Genomic DNA, 22565 nt, shown 5'->3' with positions numbered 1-22565 from the left:
CATCACTTTTATGATTTCTTGATCCATTGCAAAGAGCAAATACCTTCATTCCCTTCCCCCCCTTCCTTTTTCTGGGTCACTTGAAGTTGCCCCTGCAGCTTACTTTTGTGGGTAGGTGGGTTTATTTGTTCGTTTGTATTACTTTTTCTTTGTGTATTTCATTTTGGATAGTTTTTATTGCTGTACCTTCGAGTTCACTAATCTCATTCTGCAGTGCTTAATCTGCCATTTATCCCATCCCCCTGGATGGGATTTTTCTGCTTTTCATTTCAGAAGTTCAATTTGAGTCTCTTTTTTTTTCTTCCAGCCTTATTGAGGTATAATTCACATACAGCAGTGTATAAGTATAAGGAATACAGCATAATGATTTGACTTGCATACATCATTAAATGATTATCACACAATAATTCATCTCATAAAATAACAAAATTAAATAGAAAAAAAATATTTTTCTTTGTGGTGAGAACTCTTAGACTACTCCCAATAGCTTACATATATAACATATAGCACTGTTAATTATATTTATTGTATTGTACATTATATCCCTAGTACTTATCTTATAACTGGAAATTTATACCTTTTGACTGCCTTCATCCAGTTTCCCCTCCCCTAACCACCACCTCTGGTAACCACAGATTTGATCTTTTTCTTTTGAGGTTTTTTTGTGTGGTTTTTTTTTTTTTTTTTTTTTTTTGCGGTATGCGGGCTTCTCACTGTTGTGGCCTCTCCCATTGTGGAGCACAGGCTCCGGACGCGCAGGCTCAGCGGCCATGGCTCACAGTCCTAGCTGCTCCGTGGCATGTGGGATCTTCCCAGACCGGAGCACGAACCCGTGTCCCCTGCATCGGCAGGCGGACTCTCAACCACTGCGCTACCAGGGAAGCCCCTGTTTATTTTTGAAGTATAATTGACCTATAACACTATGTTAGTTCTGGTGCACAATGTGGTGATTTGATATTTCTGTACATTTCAAAATGATCACTGTGACAAGTCTACTTAGTTTATGTTACCATACAAAGATATTACATAGTTATTGACTATATTCCCCAAATTGTACATTTCACACCCATGACTCACTTATTTTGCAACTGGAGTTTTATACTACTTAATCTCTTTCAGCTATTTCTTTCCTCCTTCCACCTTCCTCCCCTCTGGCAACCACCTGTTTGTTCTCTGTATCTGTAACTTTGTTATGTTTGTTCATTTGTTTTGTCTTTTATATTCCACATTATTAAGTGAAATCGTACAGTTTTGTCCTTCTCTGTCTCACTCATCTCACCATCCATGTCACAAATGGCGAGGTTTCATTCTTTTTTATGGCTGAGTCACATTCCATTAATATATATACACCACATCATCTTTGCATCTCTCTTTTTTTCTATATATATCTTCTGTATCTCTTTTCAACATATGGAATACTGCTATAACTATTTAATTTCCTTGTCTGCTAATTCTAACATCTGGGTCAGTTCTGGGTCAATTTCAAATGATTGATTTATTACTGTATCTAATTTTCAGATACATTTTACTGCACCTTTGTTGCCTGGTAGTCTTTGATTGAGACACTGTGATTTTTACCTTGTTGGCTCCTGGATATGTTGTATAGCTATAAATCTTGAGCTTTGTTCTGGGATGCAGTTGTTACTTGGAAGCACTTTGATCCTTTTCAGATTTTACTTTTATGATTTGTTAGTTGACTCCAGAGCAGTGTTCAGTCTAGGGCTAATCATTCCTTTTACTGAGGCAAGGTCTTCTGAATAATCTACCCAATGCCCCATGACTATGAATTTTTCTAGTTTTTTTTCCTTAATTGAGATATAATTGACATATAACATTGTATTAGTTTTGGGTGTACAACATAATGATTTGATGGATGTATACCTTGCAAAATGATTACCATAGTAAGTTTAGTTAACATCCATCACCACACATACTTAGTTTTTTTCTTGTGATGAGAACTTTAAGATTTACTGTCTTAGCAACTCTCAACTACACAGTATAGTATTATTAACAATAGTCACTATGCTGTACATTACACACCCAGGACTTACTCATCTTTTTTTTTTTTAATTCATTTATTTATTTATTTTTGGCAAGGCGGATTCTTAACCACTGTGCCCCCAGAGAAGTCCCAGACTTAATTCATCTTATAACTGGAAGTTTGTACCTTCTGACCACCGTCACCCATTTCCCCCACCCCCCACCTTTGGCAACCACTAGTCTGTTTTCTGTATCTATGAGTTTGTTGTTTTGTTTTGTTTTTAGGTTCCACATATAAGTGAGATCATACAGTATTTGTCTTTCTCTGTTTTATTTCACTTAGCATAACACCCTCAAGGTCCATCCATGTTACCATAAATGGCAAGATTTCTTTCTTCATATGGCTAAATAATATTCCATTGTGTATGTAGACCATATTTTCTTTATCCATTCATCCATCAGTGGACGCTAGGGTTGCTTCCATGTCTTGGCTGTTGTAAATAATGCTGCAGTGAACATGGGGGTGCACATCTCTTTAAGTTAGTGATTTTGTTTTCTTCGGATAAATACCCAAAAGTGGAATTGCTGGAATGTATGGTAGTTCTCTTTTTAGTTTTTATGAGGAACCTCCATACTGTTTTCCATAGTGGCTGTACCAGTTTACATTCCCACCAACAGTGCACAAGGGCTCCTTTTTCTCCACATCCTCACAAACACTTGTTATCATTTGTCTTTTTTTTTTTTTTTTTTTTTTTTTTGCGGTACACAGACCTCTCACTGTTGTGGCCTCTCCCATTGCGGAGCACAGGCTCCGGACGCGCAGGCTCAGCGGCCATGGCTCACGGGCCCAGCCGCTCCACGGCATGTGGGATCTTCCCAGACCGGGGCACGAACCCGTGTCCCCTGCATCGGCAGGCAGACTCTCAACCACTGCGCCACCGGGGAAGCCCCACTTGTCTTTTTTATATAATAGCCATTCTAACAGCTGTGAGGTGGTATCTCACTGTGGTTTTGATTTGCATTTCCCTGATGATTAGTGATGTTGAACACCTTTTCATGTACCTGTTGGCCATCTGTATGTCTTCTCTGGAAAAATATGTGTTCAGATTCTTTGTTCATTTTTTAATCAGATTGGGTTTTTCCCCCCTATTGATTTATATGAGTTCTTTATATATTTTTGATATTAACCCCTTATCAGATCTTTGATTTGCAAATATTTTTTCCCATTCCATAGGTTGCCTTTTCATTTTCATTTTGTTTCCTTTGCTCTGCAGAAGATTTTTAGTTTGATGTAGTCCACTTCTTCATTTTTGCTTTTGTTGACTTTGTTTTTGGTGTCAGATCCAAAATATCATCGCCAAGACCAATGTCAAGGAGCTTACCACCTGTGTTTTCTTCTAGGAGTTTATGGTGTCAGGTCTTATGTTCAAGTCTTTAATCCATTTTGAGTTGATTTTGGGGTCTAGTGTAAGATAATGGTCCAGTTTCATTCTTTTGCATGTAGCTGTTCAGTTTTCCCCCCATGATTCATTGAAATTACTGTCCCCATTGTAAGTTCTTGGCTCCTTCCTTTGTTGTAAATTAATTGACCATATATGTGTGGATTTATTTCTGGCCTATGACTGAATTTTTCTAGTCCTTTTGATGAAAGCAGATACTGTTGGAGCCCTGTGAGAATGCTGGGCACTCACTATTCCCTCTAATCCTTTCAGATGATTTTTTTCCCCTCTAGTAGTTTCCTCATATACCTATGCTGATTACTACTCTACTGAATACTTGAGGGGGATCCCCTTTTTAGATCTCCAGGGTTCTCTTTCTCTGCAGTTCTCTCCTCACTAGTATTGTTCTGTGAACCATAGCTGCTGCCTTGATCTCCCAGGACTCTCAGCTCCGTCTGTTTAACTCAAGGGGTTTGCTTGGAGAGTCTCAAGACAGTAAGAAGACAGTGATCTCTCAGGGAGGTCTTCTTTGTCCAGGGTCTTTAAATCTGTTGTTTTATGTATTTTGTCTGATTTTGTTGTCGCTTAAAGCAAGAGGGTTAAGCCAGTCCCTGTTACTCGATCTTGACTGAAGCAGAAGTTCCTAGATGTTTGTTTAACTCTAAGAAATTACCAACCAGTTTTCCAAAGTGGTTGTACCATTTTATTCTTATGTTAGCATAATATGGGAGTTCTAATTGCTCCATATGCTCATCTACATTTGGTCATGTTAGTCTTTTTATTTTAGTTATTCTGTTGAGTTTGAAATAGTATCGTCCTGTTATTTTGGTTTGTATTTTCTGAGGTAGTCATGTCCCGTTTTTAATCTCCTTTAATTAAGAACGGTTCCTTTCATGGCATTCACTCATCCCCCCCCCCGCCCCCCGCCACTGGCCAGAGAATCCAGGCCAGTTGTATTGTTCCTTAATTTGGATTTGTCTGATTATTTCCTCATGATTAAGTTCATTAATCATTTTTGTCAAGTATACTACATGGATGTTTTATTCTTCTCAGTGTATTACATCAGAGGGCACATAATGTGAATTTGTGCTTATCATTGGTGATGATATGTTTGATTACATGGTTAAGGCAGTGTCTGCTCGATATCCCTGTTTAAAAGTATCTTTTTCCTTTTATAATTAATAAGCAACCTATGGGGTGATAGTGTGACACTGTGAGAATTCTTTTTCCCCTAGCAATCTTCACTTAGTAGTTTTAGTATTCATTAATTCTTATCTGAATCAGTTCAGTTATTACTATAGTGATGATAAAATGGTAATTTTTTAATTTCTGTCATACTTTATGTATTTATTAGTTGACTTTTTCTCTGAAGAAGACATTTTCCTCCCCTGAACACAAACTTATTTTATTATCCCATTTGGATTCATTCTGTTTTTAATTTATAAGCTAATTCATAACTTCACTCTTTAAAATGTTCTCAGCTTTGGCCGGTGGCTTCTTTTTTTTTTTTTTAATAGATTTTATTTATTTATTTATTTATTTATTTATTTATTTATTTATTTATTTATTTATTGGTTGCGTTGGGTCTTCGTTGCCGCACACGGGCTTTCTCTAGTTGCGGCGAGGTGGGGCTACTCTTCGTTGTGGTACGCAGGCTTCTCCTTGCGGTGGCTTCTCTTATTGGGGAGCTGGGCTCTAGGCGAACAGGCTTCAGTAGGTGTGTCACGTGGGCTTCAGTAGTTGTGGCTCGCGGGCTCCAGAGCACAGGCTCAGTAGTTGTGGTGCACGGGCCCAGTTGCTCCGCAGCATGTGGGATCTTCCTGGACCAGGGCTTGAACCCGTGTCCCCTGCATTGTCAGGCAGATTCTTAACTGGCCAGTGGCTTCTTCAAGCTGGTTCCTGTTTCCTCCTGATGTGTTTCCTTACTGTTGGCACAGCAAGGTATTCCAGGTTTTCCCTGGATTTGGCCATTTCTTTAAGGAGTCCAGGTTTTCCTTTAGCAGAGAATCTTATTTAAATCAAAAGTCTGAGCACTAGATCATTATTACATATGTATGTCTTGACTTTCCAATTTATGTAGAAGCTTCTAGAGGTTGAAAATACCAACATCTTCTGACTAAAATCCCTGCAGTGCCCTAGCCCTGGCACTACTAGGCCCAAAGAGTATTCCTGTTATGAGGCGTGATTAGGGTGTTCATACATAAGAGAACACATGGTGGCAGTAGAATCAAGATTAGTTTTGTAAAGTAAAGAGCATAAAGCAAGTCAGTTTCCTATTTTTTTTAAATGTTGATATTTACATTTTTTAGCTCATTTTGGTACTTGTCTTCTTTCGCTAAAGCCAATTTTATTTTTCCTTGCTTTGATACTATGAGAGTAGGCGTTGTTACCCTGGACGTTAGTTTCGACATCAGGGAAGAGACTAATCAATACCTTAAGCCTAGTGCTTTCACTAACTTTATGTATATGTTTCACTTTTATTTTTATCACTGAGTGTTTTAATGTGCATAGTTTTATTAATAAACCAGCACACCCCAGAGTTTTCCATACTTTGGGTATTTTCTGTGACTAAAACATTAATTAACCTTTAGAATTTCAGAATATTGACAGCTAGATTTTCTTTTTTAGTCAAGCTCTATAACTCTTTATACTGAAAGAATACAATAATAATTTCATTGAGGTGGAACACAGCTTGTCTTGCCCCCTTTCTTCTCTTCTGTCTCCCTTTTCCTCCTTAACAAACTCCTAGATATCTGCATGGTGTTTGAAGTTTTGGGGCATCATCTGCTCAAGTGGATCATCAAGTCCAATTATCAAGGGCTTCCTTTGCCTTGTGTCAAAAAAATTATTCAACAAGTATGTATCTTAATATTTTCTATGTGGTGGATTTTTTTAAGGTTATGCTCCATTTATAGTTATTATAAAATATTGGCTATATTCCTTGTGTTGTGCAGTATATCCTTGTAGCTTATTTATTTTATACATAATAGTTTGTATGTGGTAATTTTTTTAGATTCTTAAAGTGTCAGGAGTTTCCTATTTCCAATAGAATTTTTATTTTTAAAACAAGGTTTTTTTAATTGCTGAAATTATTTATTCAGCCCCTAGGGTTTATTGTGTTTATTCTATTTTTAAATGTTTTAGCATAACCATTTTCCCCCAGGTTCATCTTCTGTAATAATCATTAGATGGGGAGCTGATTTTTGAAATTTGGAGCCCTTATCCAGAAGTTCTGGTTGTGAAAATTGATTATATATTAATAGAAAATTGTCAAATTATTATCGTCTCTTTATATAACATTATTCATGAGCATTTTCTCATATTCTAAATAGCTTTCAATATATAGTGAAGAAGTTTGTCATCAGGAAGGTGGTAATACTTCAGAGGGCAAACAGTTTGTTTAGATAATGTGTTTTGTTGGACAGAGCTCCAAACTGGGAAGCAAGAGACCTCAGTTCTTCATCAACAAGGAAATTTGAATTTAAAGATAGCTAAATCTCTTTCATGACCTACATTTCAGTAGTTAAAGGACAGTGTCAACCGTTTATTCTTCGTCTCTGTAATGTATCAATAAATATCTCCAAATAGAATTAGCTTTGTAAAACTTGGAAGAACTTGTTATTGTAAATAAACTCTTGCCTTTGTTCATAGTTTACAATTAATCTTTCTGGGGAAGTTTGTTGTGCTTTAAAAAAAATGCTTTCTTCTCTGTAGTAGAAAACTACCATATCATTTTTACTTTTTATTTTTTCAAAATGTTGTATTGTGATTTTTTCCTTCTCCAGAAAGACTTGTATTTTGTGTTTGCAAGTCTACTGCTCTATTCCCATTCAGGTGTTACAGGGTCTGGATTATTTACACACCAAGTGCCGTATCATCCATACTGACATTAAACCAGAAAACATCTTGTTGTCAGTGAATGAACAGTACATCCGGAGGCTGGCTGCAGAAGCAACAGAATGGCAGCGATCTGGAGCTCCTCCACCTTCTGGATCTGCAGGTATATTTTCTTTGGGGACTTCACTTTCATTAGAAGTTAAGAGAAGTTCTTGTTTTTATTCTGTTACCTGACAGTTAAGTAAAAGTAAAGCACCACTAATTCATTTAACAGTAAGATACAGTAAGTACTTACATAAAAAATAGTTCCAGCCTTCAAAAGACTTTTTATACTCAGTATTATTCCCGTAGAGGAAGAAGACTGTGCCTTTTAGGTCCAGATATGTTGTGTATTATAAAAGCTGATTCATGTTGTTGTTAAAATGTTTTCTCTTGTGATTTGATGGTCTTTTTTGATGTTCATACATGCTCACATATGTGAATCAGTGATCCCTGTGCAGGGGCAAGATAACATTGCTAGTAAGAGCTTGGGTTTAAGCACTGGAGTGGACACACCTATTTTGAATCCTTGCTTCATTCATTGAATGACCTTGGGCACATGACTTGACTTCTTTTTTCTCATGCAGGAGTTACTCGGATTAAATTTCATGTTAAAGCAGTTAGTAGTATGCCACACACAGTATTATGCGTTAAATAAATGGTGGCTACTATGATTATAATGATTTTTTTCCGTTTGTGGTACAGATTTTAATTTTAGTAGTTTAATTATATTTGAGGAACCCTCTTGATCCTCAAGTTGAAATATCAATTATCCAGAGACTTCCTTTGAAAAAGAAGACCTACAAAGGGGGCAAGGGGCAGTTGTTCAGTGGGCATAGAGTTTCATTTTTTTTTTTTTTTTTTTTTTCTTTTTGCGGTATGCGGGTCTCTCACTGTTGTGGCCTCTCCCGTTGCGGGGCACAGGCTCCGGATGCGCAGGCCCAGCGGCCATGGCTCACGGGCCCAGCCGCTCCGCGGCATATGGGATCCTCCCAGACCGGGGCACGAACCCGTATCCCCTGCATCGGCAGGCGGACTCTCAACCACTGCGCCACCAGGGAGGCCCTAGAGTTTCATTTTTGCACAATGAAAAAGTTCTAGAAATGTTGCACAACTATGTGAAATTAACACTACTGAACTGTATGCTTAAGGATGGTTAAGAGGGAAATTGTATATTACAAGTTTCTTACCACAATTTAAAAAAAAAATTTTTTTTTAAGGAAGACTGAAGATTCTACCTCCCACCTAAGCTAAACTAATATCCATAACATGCTATGTAATAAATTACTGTAGCTTTTGATGCTACTCTCCTTTTAAAACTGACAAGTGTCACAGGGAAGAATTAGTCCTGGGTGAGGGTGAGAGGGTTGTTGGCCTATCCTTTTCTGTTTTAAGCAGTACACGGGAATGAGTTTTTAGCAGCATTAATGATGTAAGTCAGAAAGAAGGACTTGGTTCTTTGCATATATTGATGCTATCTGGAGAAGAATTTATTTAAATTTATTTTAAGTTTGTTGACTTTTGTATGCATTGTTTGTTCTTTTTAAAAAAATAATGTTGCTTCTACCAAAATTGCTTAAAAACAGTAGTTCTCTCTACAATATAAACTGTACAAGAAAGACTTCATTCTGGTAGGGTGTCTTAGTTTATATTGCTTGCTGAATGCCAGGATTCTTACTTGGTTTTCTTTTCTTTTCAGTCAGTACTGCACCCCAGCCTAAACCAGTAAGTATAGTGTTTCTATATTTAATTCTGATCTATGGGCAATGGGCAGGGATTCTTCTGTTATGGATCACAGTTTATTTAGAGTTTGGAAACCAGAAAAAAAATATATTCCTATGCTTCTGTAATTTTCTCCAATAAATTCCTGTGCATCTTCAGCAAGTTTGTACTGGTGAGGTTTCCATAAATTTGAGCATGAGAGTGGACCAGCCCCACAGACTGTTCAGAGTTCCAAGATTTGTTGTTAATTTTGTTTTAATTTGGTTTCTTAAGAGTATCTGCATTTTTTTAATTAATGAAAAGCTTAAGTGCTATGTTACGACAAGAGTGGAATTTAATTAGGAAGTAATTAAAATTAACAGTTCTCTCCAACTGGGGATAATGGATTAGCCACCTGAAGGCTTTATCTCTTTGTAATCTCTGCCCAGGCTGACAAAATGTCAAAGAATAAGAAGAAGAAATTGAAGAAGAAGCAGAAGCGCCAGGCAGAATTACTAGAGAAGCGAATGCAGGAAATTGAGGAAATGGAGAAAGAGTCGGGCCCTGGGCAAAAAAGACCAAACAAGCAAGAAGAATCAGAGAGTCCTGTTGAAAGACCCTTGAAAGAGAACCCACCTAATAAAATGACCCAAGAAAAACTTGGTATAAATAGAGCATCACAAAAATTTCTTTATAGCAAACTTTAACATTAATTTATCATTGTTTTATAATATAGTGGTTTCATGCATATACAACATCTCTGGGGGTGTCGTTATACAGTAAGAATACAGAATTTGTCATAAATGTTAGGTAGGTAATATTCAAACGTAATTTCTAACTTTTCTCAGGAAATGCAGCGTAGACCTCATTTAGCAATTGGGTAAGAATAAGAAGATCTTTGTCCTTTCATAAATAGATTTTAGATGTGCAGTCATGTTTTTTTGTCACCCTGTATAAGTTCTAGAAAACGTTTTAATCTTGTGGAGAGATTTTTTTTGTTCTTTCACGCATATGCATACACGTACATCCTTTTTGTCTTTGTTCCTTAGAAGAGTCAAGTACCATTCACCAGGATCAGACACTTACGGAACATGGTGTAGAGGGTGGTGCAGCAGAAATAAATTGCAATGGAGTAATTGAAGTCGTTAATTATACTGAGAACAATAATAAAGAAACATTGAGGCTTAAACAGGATCTACATAATGCTAATGACTGTGATGTCCAAAATTTGAAGCAGGAACCTAGTTTTCTAAGTTCCCAAAATGGAGACAGCAGCACATCTCAAGAAACAGACTCCTGTACACCTGTAACCTCTGAGGTGTCAGATACCATGATGTGCCAGCCTTCATCAAATGTAGACCGGTCATTCAGTGAACAGGACATTAGCCAACTTCAAGAAAGCATTCGAGCGGAGATACCCTGTGAAGATGAGCAAGAGCAAGAACATAATGGACCACTAGACAACAAAGGTACTTTCCCCAGTACTCCTTCCCTGCATAACATGTTCATGAATTTCTAATAAGTCAGACAGACAAAAGACAAATAATGTATGTTATCACTTATCTGTGGAACCTAAAAAATAAAACAGATGAGTTCAGCAAAACAGAAACAGACTCACAGGTATAGAGAATGATAGGTGGTTACCAGTGTGGAGAGGGAGGAGGGGAAAGGAGAGGTGGGAGTATGGGATTGAGAGGAACAAGCTACCATATATAATAAAATAGATAGGCTACAGGGATATATTGTACAGCACAGGGAAATATAGCATTACTTTGTGGTGACTTTAAATGGAGTATAATCTATAAAAATGCTGAGTTGCTATGTTTTATACCTGAAACTAGTATGTTGTAAATCAGCTATACAATTTTTTTAAATTCACCACATAGAAAAAAATTTTTCATGAATTTCTAAACTAAAAGTACCATTGTTGTTATAAATGTAGCTTTACAGCAGGTGTCCAAGTTACCTTCAATGTGTAAATGTGTAGCTCAGTTTGATTTTTATTGGTTAAACAGTGAATATACAGCATTTTACTTATTGCTGTGAAGGCAGAGGTTTTAATTCTGGAAAGTCAAGGTGTTGCTTTACTTGGTTTATTTTAGAAAATTTATTGTAAGTTGCCAGTGGGGGACCTGGGTGAATTACTTCGTAGAGTTTCATTAACCTTTGGATATTTCTGTGTTCATTGAACAGTCTTATTGATGATACCTGTTGTCTATAGGAAAATCCACTGCTGGAAATTTTCTTGTTAATCCCCTTGAGCCAAAAAATGCAGAAAAGCTCCAAGTGAAGATTGCTGATCTTGGAAATGCCTGTTGGGTGGTAAGTTAAACTTGTCTCAGTCTTTTGAAGTGACTGGGGATAAATGAGAACTTGGACTTAGTTATGCTAAAAGAAGAAAACATCTGCAGTTCTATACCCAAATTGCCAGTTAACATTTTAGTGAACTTTTTTTTACTTTTTCTTTTAACCATTTACATGAGTAGAGAGAATGGTATGATCCTACCCCTATTCCAGGTACCTGTCACCCAGATTCAGTAATGTCAACTCCTGGCCGGTTTTGTTTTATCTATATCCTCATTGACTTTCGTACTCTCAATACCCACGTTCATACTTTCCTCCTATTTTTAAAATCAGCATCTAACTTATTAATTGTAACCTTTTAATTCATGTAATATATTTCGAACACTTTTGTCAACCAGAAATTTACGTCAAATTCAGTTGGTTATGTGGTATTTGCCAGTATACTATAACCTTTACATAGTCTTGACAGTTCTTTGTGATGAACATCTTTGCTCATGAGTCTTTTGAAGTTGACCTTAGGACATGTCCTAGACATGAAATTACTAAGTCAGAAGTTGGGTACTTTTTTTAAAGGAGGTTTTTGACGTATAGTGTCATATTAATACTGTTGTTTACCTAGTTAAGAATGCTTTTTGTGTTATTTTTAATGAATATCTTTAAAAAATCTACAATAGAATGATTTGCACATAAATGATACTATTCAAAGAGCTATATGCTTTGTAAACAGGGATATTAGAGACTGTTTGAGGCAAAATCCACTTTAATAGGTCTTAGGTTTACTTTTGTACTTCAAATTCCCCATTCCACATGACATCCTATATCTAGTGGTTCATAACCTAGAAGGATCTCACTTTCAATATCGATTCTAGAATATTGTGATAACTTTGTGGAAAAAATGAAGTCAGTGCTTAACGCTGACTGATAGAAATGTAGAAAAGCTTTTCAAGGAATTAGAATTATTTCACCACGCCACCAGACAGTCCAGGCCACCATATATTTTCACCTGGGTGACTAATTAGCCTCCTCGCTTCTCTCTTCTGTTGTCCTTCCCTCTTACTGACTGTTCTCAACATAGCTCTCAGAGTGATCCTTTTAAATGCAAGTCACGTCAGATATTCTCGAAACCTTGTGGTGGCTTCCTTCAGAATGAGTACCAAAGTCCCTACCATGGCCCACACACCACCAAGCAAAAAACACTTACTATTTCTTCTGCCTGGAATTCTCTTCCCAAGATAATGTGTATAATTCACTCCTTCATTTTCTTCACGTTCCTATTGAGATGCCATCTTAACCAGGGAGATCTTCCCCTGAACACCTAACATACAGTAATTAGCAAACCACCACTCTTTACACCCATTTTCTTTTTCTTCCTCTCCTCCCTCAGTTTTTTTTTCTCCACAGCACTTAACCCAATCTGATACTAGATACTTGTTTGTTTAATATCCCTCTCGCTATAATGTATGTCCCATCACAGCAGAGATTTTTTTCATTCACTGCTATATCTATGGTACTTAGAACAGTGCCTGATACATAGGAGGTGCTCATTAAATATTTAAGTAAAACAATTATAGAGGAAAATATTGACTCTGTAACAAATATCACATGGTATAAACTTCAGATGTTTGTCAGTTTTCTGCTCACATCATGTTTCAAGCTCCTTTGCCTTTGTGTTTGGAACACCTTCCTTCATGCCTGCGTTATGCATTTGGCATACTCTGCTTTATTTGGGTGCAGTCTTTCCTGTCATTTTTACTACAACAGAATTAATCTCTCTCTCTTCAACTATTATATATATTTTTTAATGTGTCTCTATGCTAAAATGACTTTACATTCTTCTCATCCATTTATTCATTCAGCAAATATATGGGCACATATTCTGACCTGGGCACTAAGACAGTGGTGAACTGGACATGGGTGCCTTGTCCTGCTGGATCCTGGTCTAATCTCACATCTTGTTGGTCTCTTAAGCACAGCAGCGTGTGGTATTTGGTAATGGAATTTTACATGATTTTCAAAGAGCTTGGTTTTTTAAAATATTACACTTTTGCTCATCAGTTATGCACATACATATATAGTTTAGGGACACTTACATAGATTTTGATTCAAAAATCTGTCCCCCCTCCCTTTGCCAATTTGTCACTCCCCATGTGAGGGTATTTACCTTCGCCTTGCTAATAAATAACTTGGGTATATTGCTTCCAATTCTTTTTTTCAGTTTTAGGTATTTCTGCCTCCTGGAAAGTAGGACTTATCTACCACTACAACCATCCCCTATCTTGTCAATTTAATATGACTTTTGGCTAAATGACTCCATGTTTACATTATTAGGACTCTAATGCTGTTTTCAGCTGAACTAAGCATATATTGTGGTATGATTCCTTTTCCCTTTCTGCCTAACACTGTGTTTCATTTGCTTAGTTGTCTCTGTATTACTTATCACTTAATTCCACCCCACACTTTGATCCAGTGCTATGATTACACTTTAATACACATGGATACCTTGGGTATTGTTTCAACTTTCTCTTCCTAAAGAGCTCTATCCTGGAACCTGTGCTCTGCTAATTTGTGTTCATCTCTTGGGTTGCCCTGTAGGCTTGCTGCATCACTGCCATTTGGGATTTCCTTTCATAAACGTCCTGGAGATTATTTTTATATCCCGTTTCCTGTCTCTCTGATCTTCTTTCTTGGTTTACTCCATCACGGTTTTTGTTTGTTTTTGTTTGTTTGTTTGTTTGTTTGTTTTAACATCTTTATTGGAGTATAACTGCTTTATAATGGTGTATTAGTTTCTGCTTTATATCAAAGTGAATCAGCTATACCTATACATATATCCCCATATCTCCTCCCTATTTTATTTGTTTGTTTGAAGTATATGCAACTTTTAGTAGCTTCCTCAGAAAGGGTGTGTGTGATTGAGGGAGTGGGCATCCTTGTATGTCTAATAATGTCTTTATTCTGTTTTTACACTCAATTGGCTGCATGTAAAATTCTAGGTTGAAAATCATTTTCCCTCAGAATGTTTGTCATTGCTCCATTGTTTTCTAGTTTTCCGTCTTATTGCTGCTAAAAGACCAAAGTCATTCTGATTCTTGGACCTTTGTATGAAGCCTTTTTCCCTGTGAAAGTCTGTAGGATCATTTCACAGCAATGTGCCTCATGAGGTCTGTTTTCATCGATTAGCTAAGAGACCCAGTGTGCACTTTCAGTATTGACACTCTGATTCTTTGGTTTTGATTCTTTCTTGATTTTTTTCTTTTTTTTTAATTCTCTAGCTCTGAAATCTCATTATTCAAATGTTAGATTTATGCAGGTTCTCTCATTTTCTTACCTTTCTCTCCTATTTTCTAGTATTTTTCTTTTTGCTTATTTTCTGGGAGATTTCTCAGCTTGTTCTTTTAAGCCTTATTTTTTCTTATTTCTCCTATTATATCCTTACTTTCCAAGAGTTCTTTGGTTCCCTGATTATCTCTGAGAGGATATTGATTATTTTTTCATTTTTGACACTTTCTTCTTTTTTTTTTAAATATTCATTTTATCAACCTGTAATTCACAAGTGTCTGATTTTTTTTTTTTTGGTCTGCATTGGGTCTTCGTTGCTGCATGCGGGCTTTCTCTAGTTGCGGTAAGCAGGGGCTACTCTTTGTTGCAGTGCGGTGGCTTCTCTTGTTGCAGAGCACAGGCTCTAGCCACGTGGGCTTCAGTAGTTGCGGCACGTGGGCTCAGTAGTTGTGGCTCACAGGCTCTATAGCACAGGCTCAGTAGTTGTGGCGCACAGGCTTAGTTGCTCCATGGCATGTGGGATCTTCCCGGACCAGGGATCAAACCCTTGTCGCCTGCATTGGCAAGTGGATTCTTAACCACTGCGCCACCAGGGAAGTCCTCTTCTTCTTTACATAGTGTCTCTTGCCTTCTTTTTTCAGGATCATTACACAAAAAACTGACCATATGAATGGAGTGCCAGAAAGCTGTTTGGAAGCTTTGTGCCTGGGTGGGTCTTGTTGACTGTCATTCACTATAAAATGATTTGTCTGAGCTATTTCATTTCATCCTCAGATGTCAGGGTCTTGGATTGGTCATACTTCCTGCAGAAAACTTACAGTCTTCCTCAGATCTCTTACCCGGGGAGTGAATGCCTGGCTGCTAGTGTTTTGGAAACTGAGTTAAGCAAGAAAACTGGGGTTCAACATGCAATTACATATAGTCACTTAATTTCCCTGTTTTCAGAATAGTACTCTCCCCTCAACCATGCCGAGCATCCTCCAGAAACTGTTTTACCCACTCCAGAGAAAACCTCTAAGTGTCTGTCAGGCCAGGGAAAGGCTGTTATACTGCATCATGCCCTGTGTTCTGGAGCTCTGTTTCTTTAAAAGATATTCTAAAGCAGTATTCCTTTGTTGAATCCCACCCTCCCCGCTACTTCCAGAGATACCTGATACCACCGAATCCTGAGCCTTGGGAGGACTACTGTGAAATACCTCACACTGCTTCTCCGCTTTCACCAGTGTCTTATTATTCAGCTTTCTTGGATCCATTAAGACACTTGCCAGTGATCTCTCTGCTTTCCACCTTCTAAATAGTATTGCTCTGACTTCTTTGCCTTCTCTGTCTTTGTCAGTTTATGCTTTAAAAATTAACACTGGATTCGCTACAAAAGTGGAGTTTCAGGAGTGAGTGGATGTGTATGTTTCCAATCCACCTTCACTTTTGCTGATTCTTGACCTCATTTATCATTTACAGTGTATTTGTAAGGCAGTAGTGAGGCATGATGAGTAAAGACAACTCCCTTGAACAGCATGTTCATTTTTCTAACTGTATCACCTGTAGTACAATTCCATTTCAAACTCAGTATCTGAACCCATTGTTTTCCTGTAAAACCACTTCCCTCTCTAAGTCTCTCCATCCGTGTTTTTGTCAACAGCCTCTACCACAAAGTTCTTTTTGACTCTTCCTCCTGTCTCCCACTTGAATTGAATTTTTAAATTGTGCTCATTCTTTCTGTGAATGTCCTTGGTTTTAACTCTTCCTTCTCCTATTTCCACAGCCATTGTTCAGATGTTCATTACTAAGCCTAAATCTGACCACAAACCAGAAGATTACTGGAATGGTGTTCTCAGGTCCTATCAGTCTTCTTACAGTACACTGTCCTATTTACTAACGTGCAGTGGTGTTCTCTTGTCTGCCAAATGAAATCGAAACTCTTCAACCTAGCAGTTAGCTATGTTTGGCTTTAGCAGATGTCTTTCTGTGCCTTTGTTTATGATGTTCCCTCCACCTGAAGTACTTTTTGCTCTTTTGCAAACTTAGTCCAGTACCCTGTGGAGCTCTGGTCAATGCTGGTTTTTCTACCTGAAGCTTTCTCTGCCTAATTTCTCCTGTTCACAAATGCTGTTCCTTGTTTTTTGTTGTTGTTGTTGTTGTGGTTGTTGTTTTAGTTTTAATAGGCTTAGAAAATCATCTTTCACACTACATGGTTTTTTTTTGTTTTGTTTTGTTTTTGTTTTTTTTTTTGCGGTACGCGGGCCTCTCACTGTTGTGGCCTCTCCCGTTGCGGAGCACAGGCTCCGGACGCGCAGGCTCAGAGGCCATGGCTCACGGGCCCAGCTGCTCCACTACATGTGGGATCTTCCTGGACCGGGGCACGAACCCGTGTCCCCTGCATCGGCAGGTGGACTCTCAACCACTGCGCCACCAGGGAAGCCCTACATGTTTTAATATTATCTGAATTTTGTTTCCTGTGTATGACACATTTGAACCTTCTTTTTTCTGTATTATTTTTTATTATGGAAAATTTCAAACCTATACAAAAGTAGAGAGTAGAATGAACTCCCCTGCCATTATACTAGTGTCACCCAGCAATTATCAACTCATTGCCTGTTTTTCACCTATATCCCCACCCTGACACCCACTCCAGATCATTTTGAGGTATATCCCAGGCATCTTATTTTCATTTGTAAAATATGGCTTTCTAAAAAATGATTCTTTTAGGTAACCATGACACTATTGTTAACACCTAAAAAGGTTGACAGTTCACTAATATCAAATATTCAGTCAGTTTTGCCAGTTATCTCATAAACATTCTTCTAATTTTGTTTGTTTAGAACAAGATCCAAATAAAATCCATGCATTCCAGACTGGGTACTGTGTCTCTTAAGTTGCTTTTATATGGAGGTTTTCCCTTTCTTTCCCAGACATGTGTTAAAGAAACGTTTTGCTGGTTGCATCCCCATGGTGCTTAACATGGTCTCTGTTTCCCCAAGATTCATGTTTGATATTTTTGGAGGAGTGAGGGAGGCAAAAGAGAATGAGGGCAAGAAGTCTTTATAGGTGGTGTTTATAAGGTTCTTAAAACTTGAAACTTACATCTTTTATTTTCCTATAATGAGCACACAGCAAGAAGAGTTTGAACTGAACTTAAATTTGTATTATTTATTTGTTGAAATGCAAGTTATTAATTTTAGACAAGTGAACAACTTAATTTTTGTTTGGGGTAATAGGTTTCCATTTCTTAAAAAGCGATTGTTATTCCCTAACCTGTGTATCTGTATTAAGTTCAGACTCGTGTTTAGAGAAATAATTTGGAGTAGACAGCATATAAAGAAAAGTGCTGTTTGGAGCTAATAACATCTAAATGATACTTAAGAAGTTAGCCACATGGGAACTTTGGTTTGGGGAAAGCTTCGGTGAACTTATTTTAATCTCCATTATTAAGCAATCATGACTTATTACTTTTTAGAATAAAGGAATTTTTAAATACTGTTTCTTTCTTCATTTACTCAGCACAAACATTTCACTGAAGATATTCAAACAAGGCAGTATCGCTCCTTGGAAGTTCTGATAGGATCTGGCTATAATACCCCTGCTGACATTTGGAGCACAGCGTGCATGGTAATGTTCTTCCCATTGACTTTAACTTGTTATGTGGTAATTTGCTAATTTCAGTAGGCCAGCGGATTAATGAACAGAAAAGGATTTTTTTTCTGACTCATCACTGGCACTCTGAATCCCGTGTCTGGAGAGGTCTGAATTTAAAAGCTTAGTTACAAACATCTGACTTTCCGTTCGGTTCCTGCCAAATTCCTGTTAGGTGAAGGAACCAAATGTTTCCTACTACAGATTGGGGTTGCGGGGCGGCTAAAAACAACTGCTCAGACGCGGTGCTGCTTTTGATGAGGAGAGGTTACCCTTACCCTCTCAGCTCTGATCTATTTTCAGATTAGGGGAAACCCGGGAAACTGCTTCATTCTGTACAGTTTAGCAGTCACTCAGCCATCTTTGCACCTCACAGGATATGAAGCTCAGTCATCCATGGATTCATAAGTTGCTGCTTTGTCCTTGTCAGGCAACTACTCAAGTAGTCAGACTTAGTTGATATTAAATGACTTCCCACAGATAGCCTCATATTATATTGTTTCCTGAAGTGGAGTGTACTCTTCAATTTGTAATTGTGGATTTACTTTTTTCTCTTCCACTCATTTTAAGTACTGGCAGGAACCATGTCTGTAATGTATAGCTAAGTGTCTGGTGCAGGGCCTGGGACATTTTGAGTGGGTACAATGCACTGCTAATGCTAACTTCCCAGAGTTCTCACAGGCTTCACAGATTAAAGGCATAGTTTTCCACAGGACTACCCTCACTTCAGACACCAGCTTCAAGCTCTGGGGTCCACAGGCCACCTGCACCTCCTGACCATCTTGCTACAAATTGGGAGTTTCCATTGTCCTTTCAGATTCAGTAGTTTGCTAGAATGACTCACACAACTCAGGGAAGTGCTAAAATATTACAGTTTTGATATAAAGGTTACAAATCAGGACCAGCCAAATGAAGACACGCATACAGTGAGGTCTGAGAGGGTACCAAAGGTGAAGCTTCTGTGTCCTTAGGACACATCAGTTTCCTGGCATGTCAGTGTGTATCACCAACCAGGGAAGTTCACCCAAGCTTTAGGTGCCCAAAGTTTTTACTGGGATTTCGTTACTCAGGCATGATTTATTCAGTCATTGGTCATGTGGTTGAACTCAGTCTCCAGCCCCCTTCCCTTCCCGAGAGGTTGGGAGGTCAGTTTTGACAACACTCAGCCCAGAGCCTCAACCCTCTAATTGTACAGTTGGTCTTGTCCAACTTGGTGGCATATCCAGCCCCCCTCTTGAAACTGTGTCTAGGGGCCCACGATGAGTCACCTCATCAGTATAAACTTAAGTGTGGTCCGAAGGGGCCCACCATGAATAACAAAAGGCGCGTTTATCACTTGGAAAGCCCAAGAGTTGAGAGGCTTCCTCCCGGGAAACAGGAACAAGATCAAACAAATTCTTTAGTATACAATAGTACTTAATAAATATTTATGGACCATCAAATGAGTGAACTAAATCAGAAACATATTAAACTGTCATTTCAATTAACATTTAGTATTTAGAGTCAACTTTGGGGAAAACTTAAAAGAGAAAGGACAGACTAGAAGCCCCAACCTGTTTTGTGTCATAGATTTCTTTGACGCCCACATTCCTGAAAACCTTTGTCTTCCAAAGATGATAAAGCTTAAACCATGTTGTTAAATATGGCATGACCTTCTAAATTATTTTGTTATGGCATGTCTGTGGTCTTTTAAGGGGGAGGGCTGTCTAAATTGAAGATGATTTGGTATTGTGTGCACAAGATGAAAGAACATTGGAAGAAAATCTTCTTTCTTGCCATACTTTAAAGCTTTGTGTTGAGGAATTTGATTTGGATTGAGTTGGTAGAGGAAATAATTGATAGAGATGCCGCCATACAAAATACAGCTAGTTTGTAGGTGGCATCTGATTTATTATGATGTGGTTCTTAGTAGTGGGTTAATTGAGGGCAGTAGGTCCTGCTTGCTATGTAACATAGTATGTACAGTGTCAGGCTTAAGAAGGCAAAAAGGCAAAAAAGATGAAAGGGGGGTGGATTAACCTTGGCCCCTCTTTGGACCAGCTCATGTGCAGGAATTTTCTTGACCAAAGGAGGGAAAGCACTTACCTGACTTGAGACAATATCATGAAAACTTGAGCCCCATTTGTTCCCCCAGATTTCTCTCATTTTGCTAATATATGTAGAAAAAGTGCTTTAAATTTCACCATACTCAGAGAATATAAATAAATCTTGGAATATCAGAAGTGCCTGGAGAGATGGATCATCCTTCATCTAGTACAATTAATTGATGGAAAGATTGGGACCCTTTCTGAGGTAAAAAGGCAAGTTGTGAGACTGCCTGCCACTTCAGTGATTGAGACTACAAAGTTAGAAGGACAGTTTTAAGAAGGGAATGCTCCGTGAAGAACATTAAGAATTAATAAAGAATAGATGTTTCAAAATTCTCCGAACATTCTATGGATTTTGACAAGTTTGTAATGACGTGTATCTACTATTATAGTATCATACAGCATAGTGTCACTGCCCGAAGGATCCTCTGTGCTCTGTCTCTTCATCCATCTGCACCCCCTGCCAACCCCTGGCCACCACTGATGTTTTTATTATCTCTATAGTTTTGCCTTTTCCAGAATGTCGTAGTTGGAATCATACGGTATAATTCAGGTTAGCTTTTTTTCACTTTATAATATCATTTACGGTTCCTCCATGTCTTTTCATGACTTGATAGCTCATTCCTTTTTGTCACTGAGTAATATTCCATTATCTGGATGTACCAGCACACTGGATTTATTATACTTTCCCTGATTTTGCCTCTGTCTGTTAGCATGACCCTGACTGATGTAAAATAGGCCCTTTGGTCAGTATGAGACAAGCACAGGAGTGGGCACCAGGAGCCGTGGATTCTAGGGTGGACTTGGCCTTTCTGTTCTGGTCAATTTTCTCATCTGTAAAGGAAAGATGTTCAACTAGGTGTTTTGTAATCTAGAGTTTCTACTAGTTTTCATTTCTGATGTTGTGATCTTTCGGTTTGGTTTTGTTTTTTACTGTTATCTTATTTATAAAATTGTAACTACTAGCAACTACCTTATGTTCCAAAAATAAAGTTCTTTTAGAAAACTTTAGGTAACTAGTTATAAGTATCTAGGTGGAAAATTTTAGATATTTTAAACTTCTAGAAAACTATCTACTTTTTTTTTTTTTAGCTTTAATATCTTCACTGAATCCCCCACTATGAGATGGAAAAATTAAAGTACTGGTTTCAGAAGAGACTGACAAACTTTGATGAATAAGAATCACAAATTGTTTCTGTTCTGCTCTGAGACCGTAAACCTCAGGATAATTAGAGGGTGAAACAGGTATCTGTTCTATCAGTGTAGTTCAGTTTCATAACAAACTGCTAGCATGTAAAACAAGCTATGCCTAGCAAGAAGCCACAGCATCTCTGACATTTTAGAGACAATCCTGAAACTTCTACTTCTGTGGCCTTGCTCTGGGCAGTGGTACAGCCCAGGTTATACATTTTTTGAGAAAGACTATTCTATCGTAACACTGGCAAACCACCAAGACCTAGACATGGGTCTGAATTGAGAATGTGCCCCAACTAAATCCACTCCACAGTTCTTGAGATTGTCTGGGCTACTTAGTACCATTGAGTCAACCAAAACTGACCCATGGCTAGCAGTTGACTTATAACTGTACTTTTTATATCAATAAGGTCCTTTTTAAAACTGCTGTTAAATTACTTGGTTTATTTTTAGTCAGTGAAAAATTAATATAACCCCATCACTCACATGCTGTCCTTCTGTACTGGTTGACACTTATTCCTGAGGAAATCACTTTTTCAGTCCCTCTCAAACACTGTTTACAAGACGTTTTCTTGTTATAGGGGACATGTGCCTTTTCCTGGTTGGTGAATACTAACCTGCTGGTCAATATGAGTAGCTCCTGACTCCATTTATACTTAATCTTTTTCTGATTTTCTGTAGACCTAGGAATTGGGAACTCTCTATCTGGGACAGTGCTTTCCAAAGCAAAACTTTAAAAATGTACTTCTTACCAAACACTGAAGAGTCATAGGTAGAAGAGTGTCTGAATTTTTTTGGTTTTGATTTTAGATACAGAATCTTAATTTCTAGCCATGTGAAGTTATAAGTTATTCATGTTTATCTCATGAATAATTTAATAACTTAGAATCACCTTAAATATGCCCCTCTCTGAGCAAAAAGAGAAACTTAAGAGAGCTGAATTACTGATTGAAGGGTTGGGGTGTACAGGGCTTGGAATAATCCACATATTGATATTAACTGAGTTTTTGCAGTTTTCCTGCTCCATTTTATTAAGGTACAGGTGTGAAAGGAAAGCTTTTTAGGAATAATCTTA

General features: G+C 37.8%; 1 protein-coding gene across 3 annotated transcripts in view; it reads left to right on the top strand.

Moving 5' to 3' along the window:
* The window catches only part of SRPK1 (SRSF protein kinase 1), a 90090-nt gene that overhangs the window by 58221 nt on the left and 9304 nt on the right, over positions 1-22565 (top strand). For all 3 annotated transcript variants that reach the window (XM_081245322.1, XM_081245324.1, XM_081245323.1), the window contains 7 exons: positions 6169-6275; positions 7254-7419; positions 8995-9020; positions 9446-9659; positions 10046-10465; positions 11218-11318; positions 18078-18185. In XM_081245322.1, the coding sequence (XP_081101448.1) occupies positions 6169-6275; positions 7254-7419; positions 8995-9020; positions 9446-9659; positions 10046-10465; positions 11218-11318; positions 18078-18185 (1142 nt within the window). The remainder of the gene's footprint in view (positions 1-6168; positions 6276-7253; positions 7420-8994; positions 9021-9445; positions 9660-10045; positions 10466-11217; positions 11319-18077; positions 18186-22565) is intronic.

Source organism: Mesoplodon bidens, assembly GCF_964165515.1.
Source record: "Mesoplodon bidens genome assembly, chromosome: 10".
Taxonomy (NCBI): Eukaryota; Metazoa; Chordata; class Mammalia; order Artiodactyla; family Ziphiidae; genus Mesoplodon; species Mesoplodon bidens.
The sequence above is the reverse complement of the archived record's forward strand: the minus strand, read 5'-3'. Positions and strand labels throughout refer to the sequence as shown.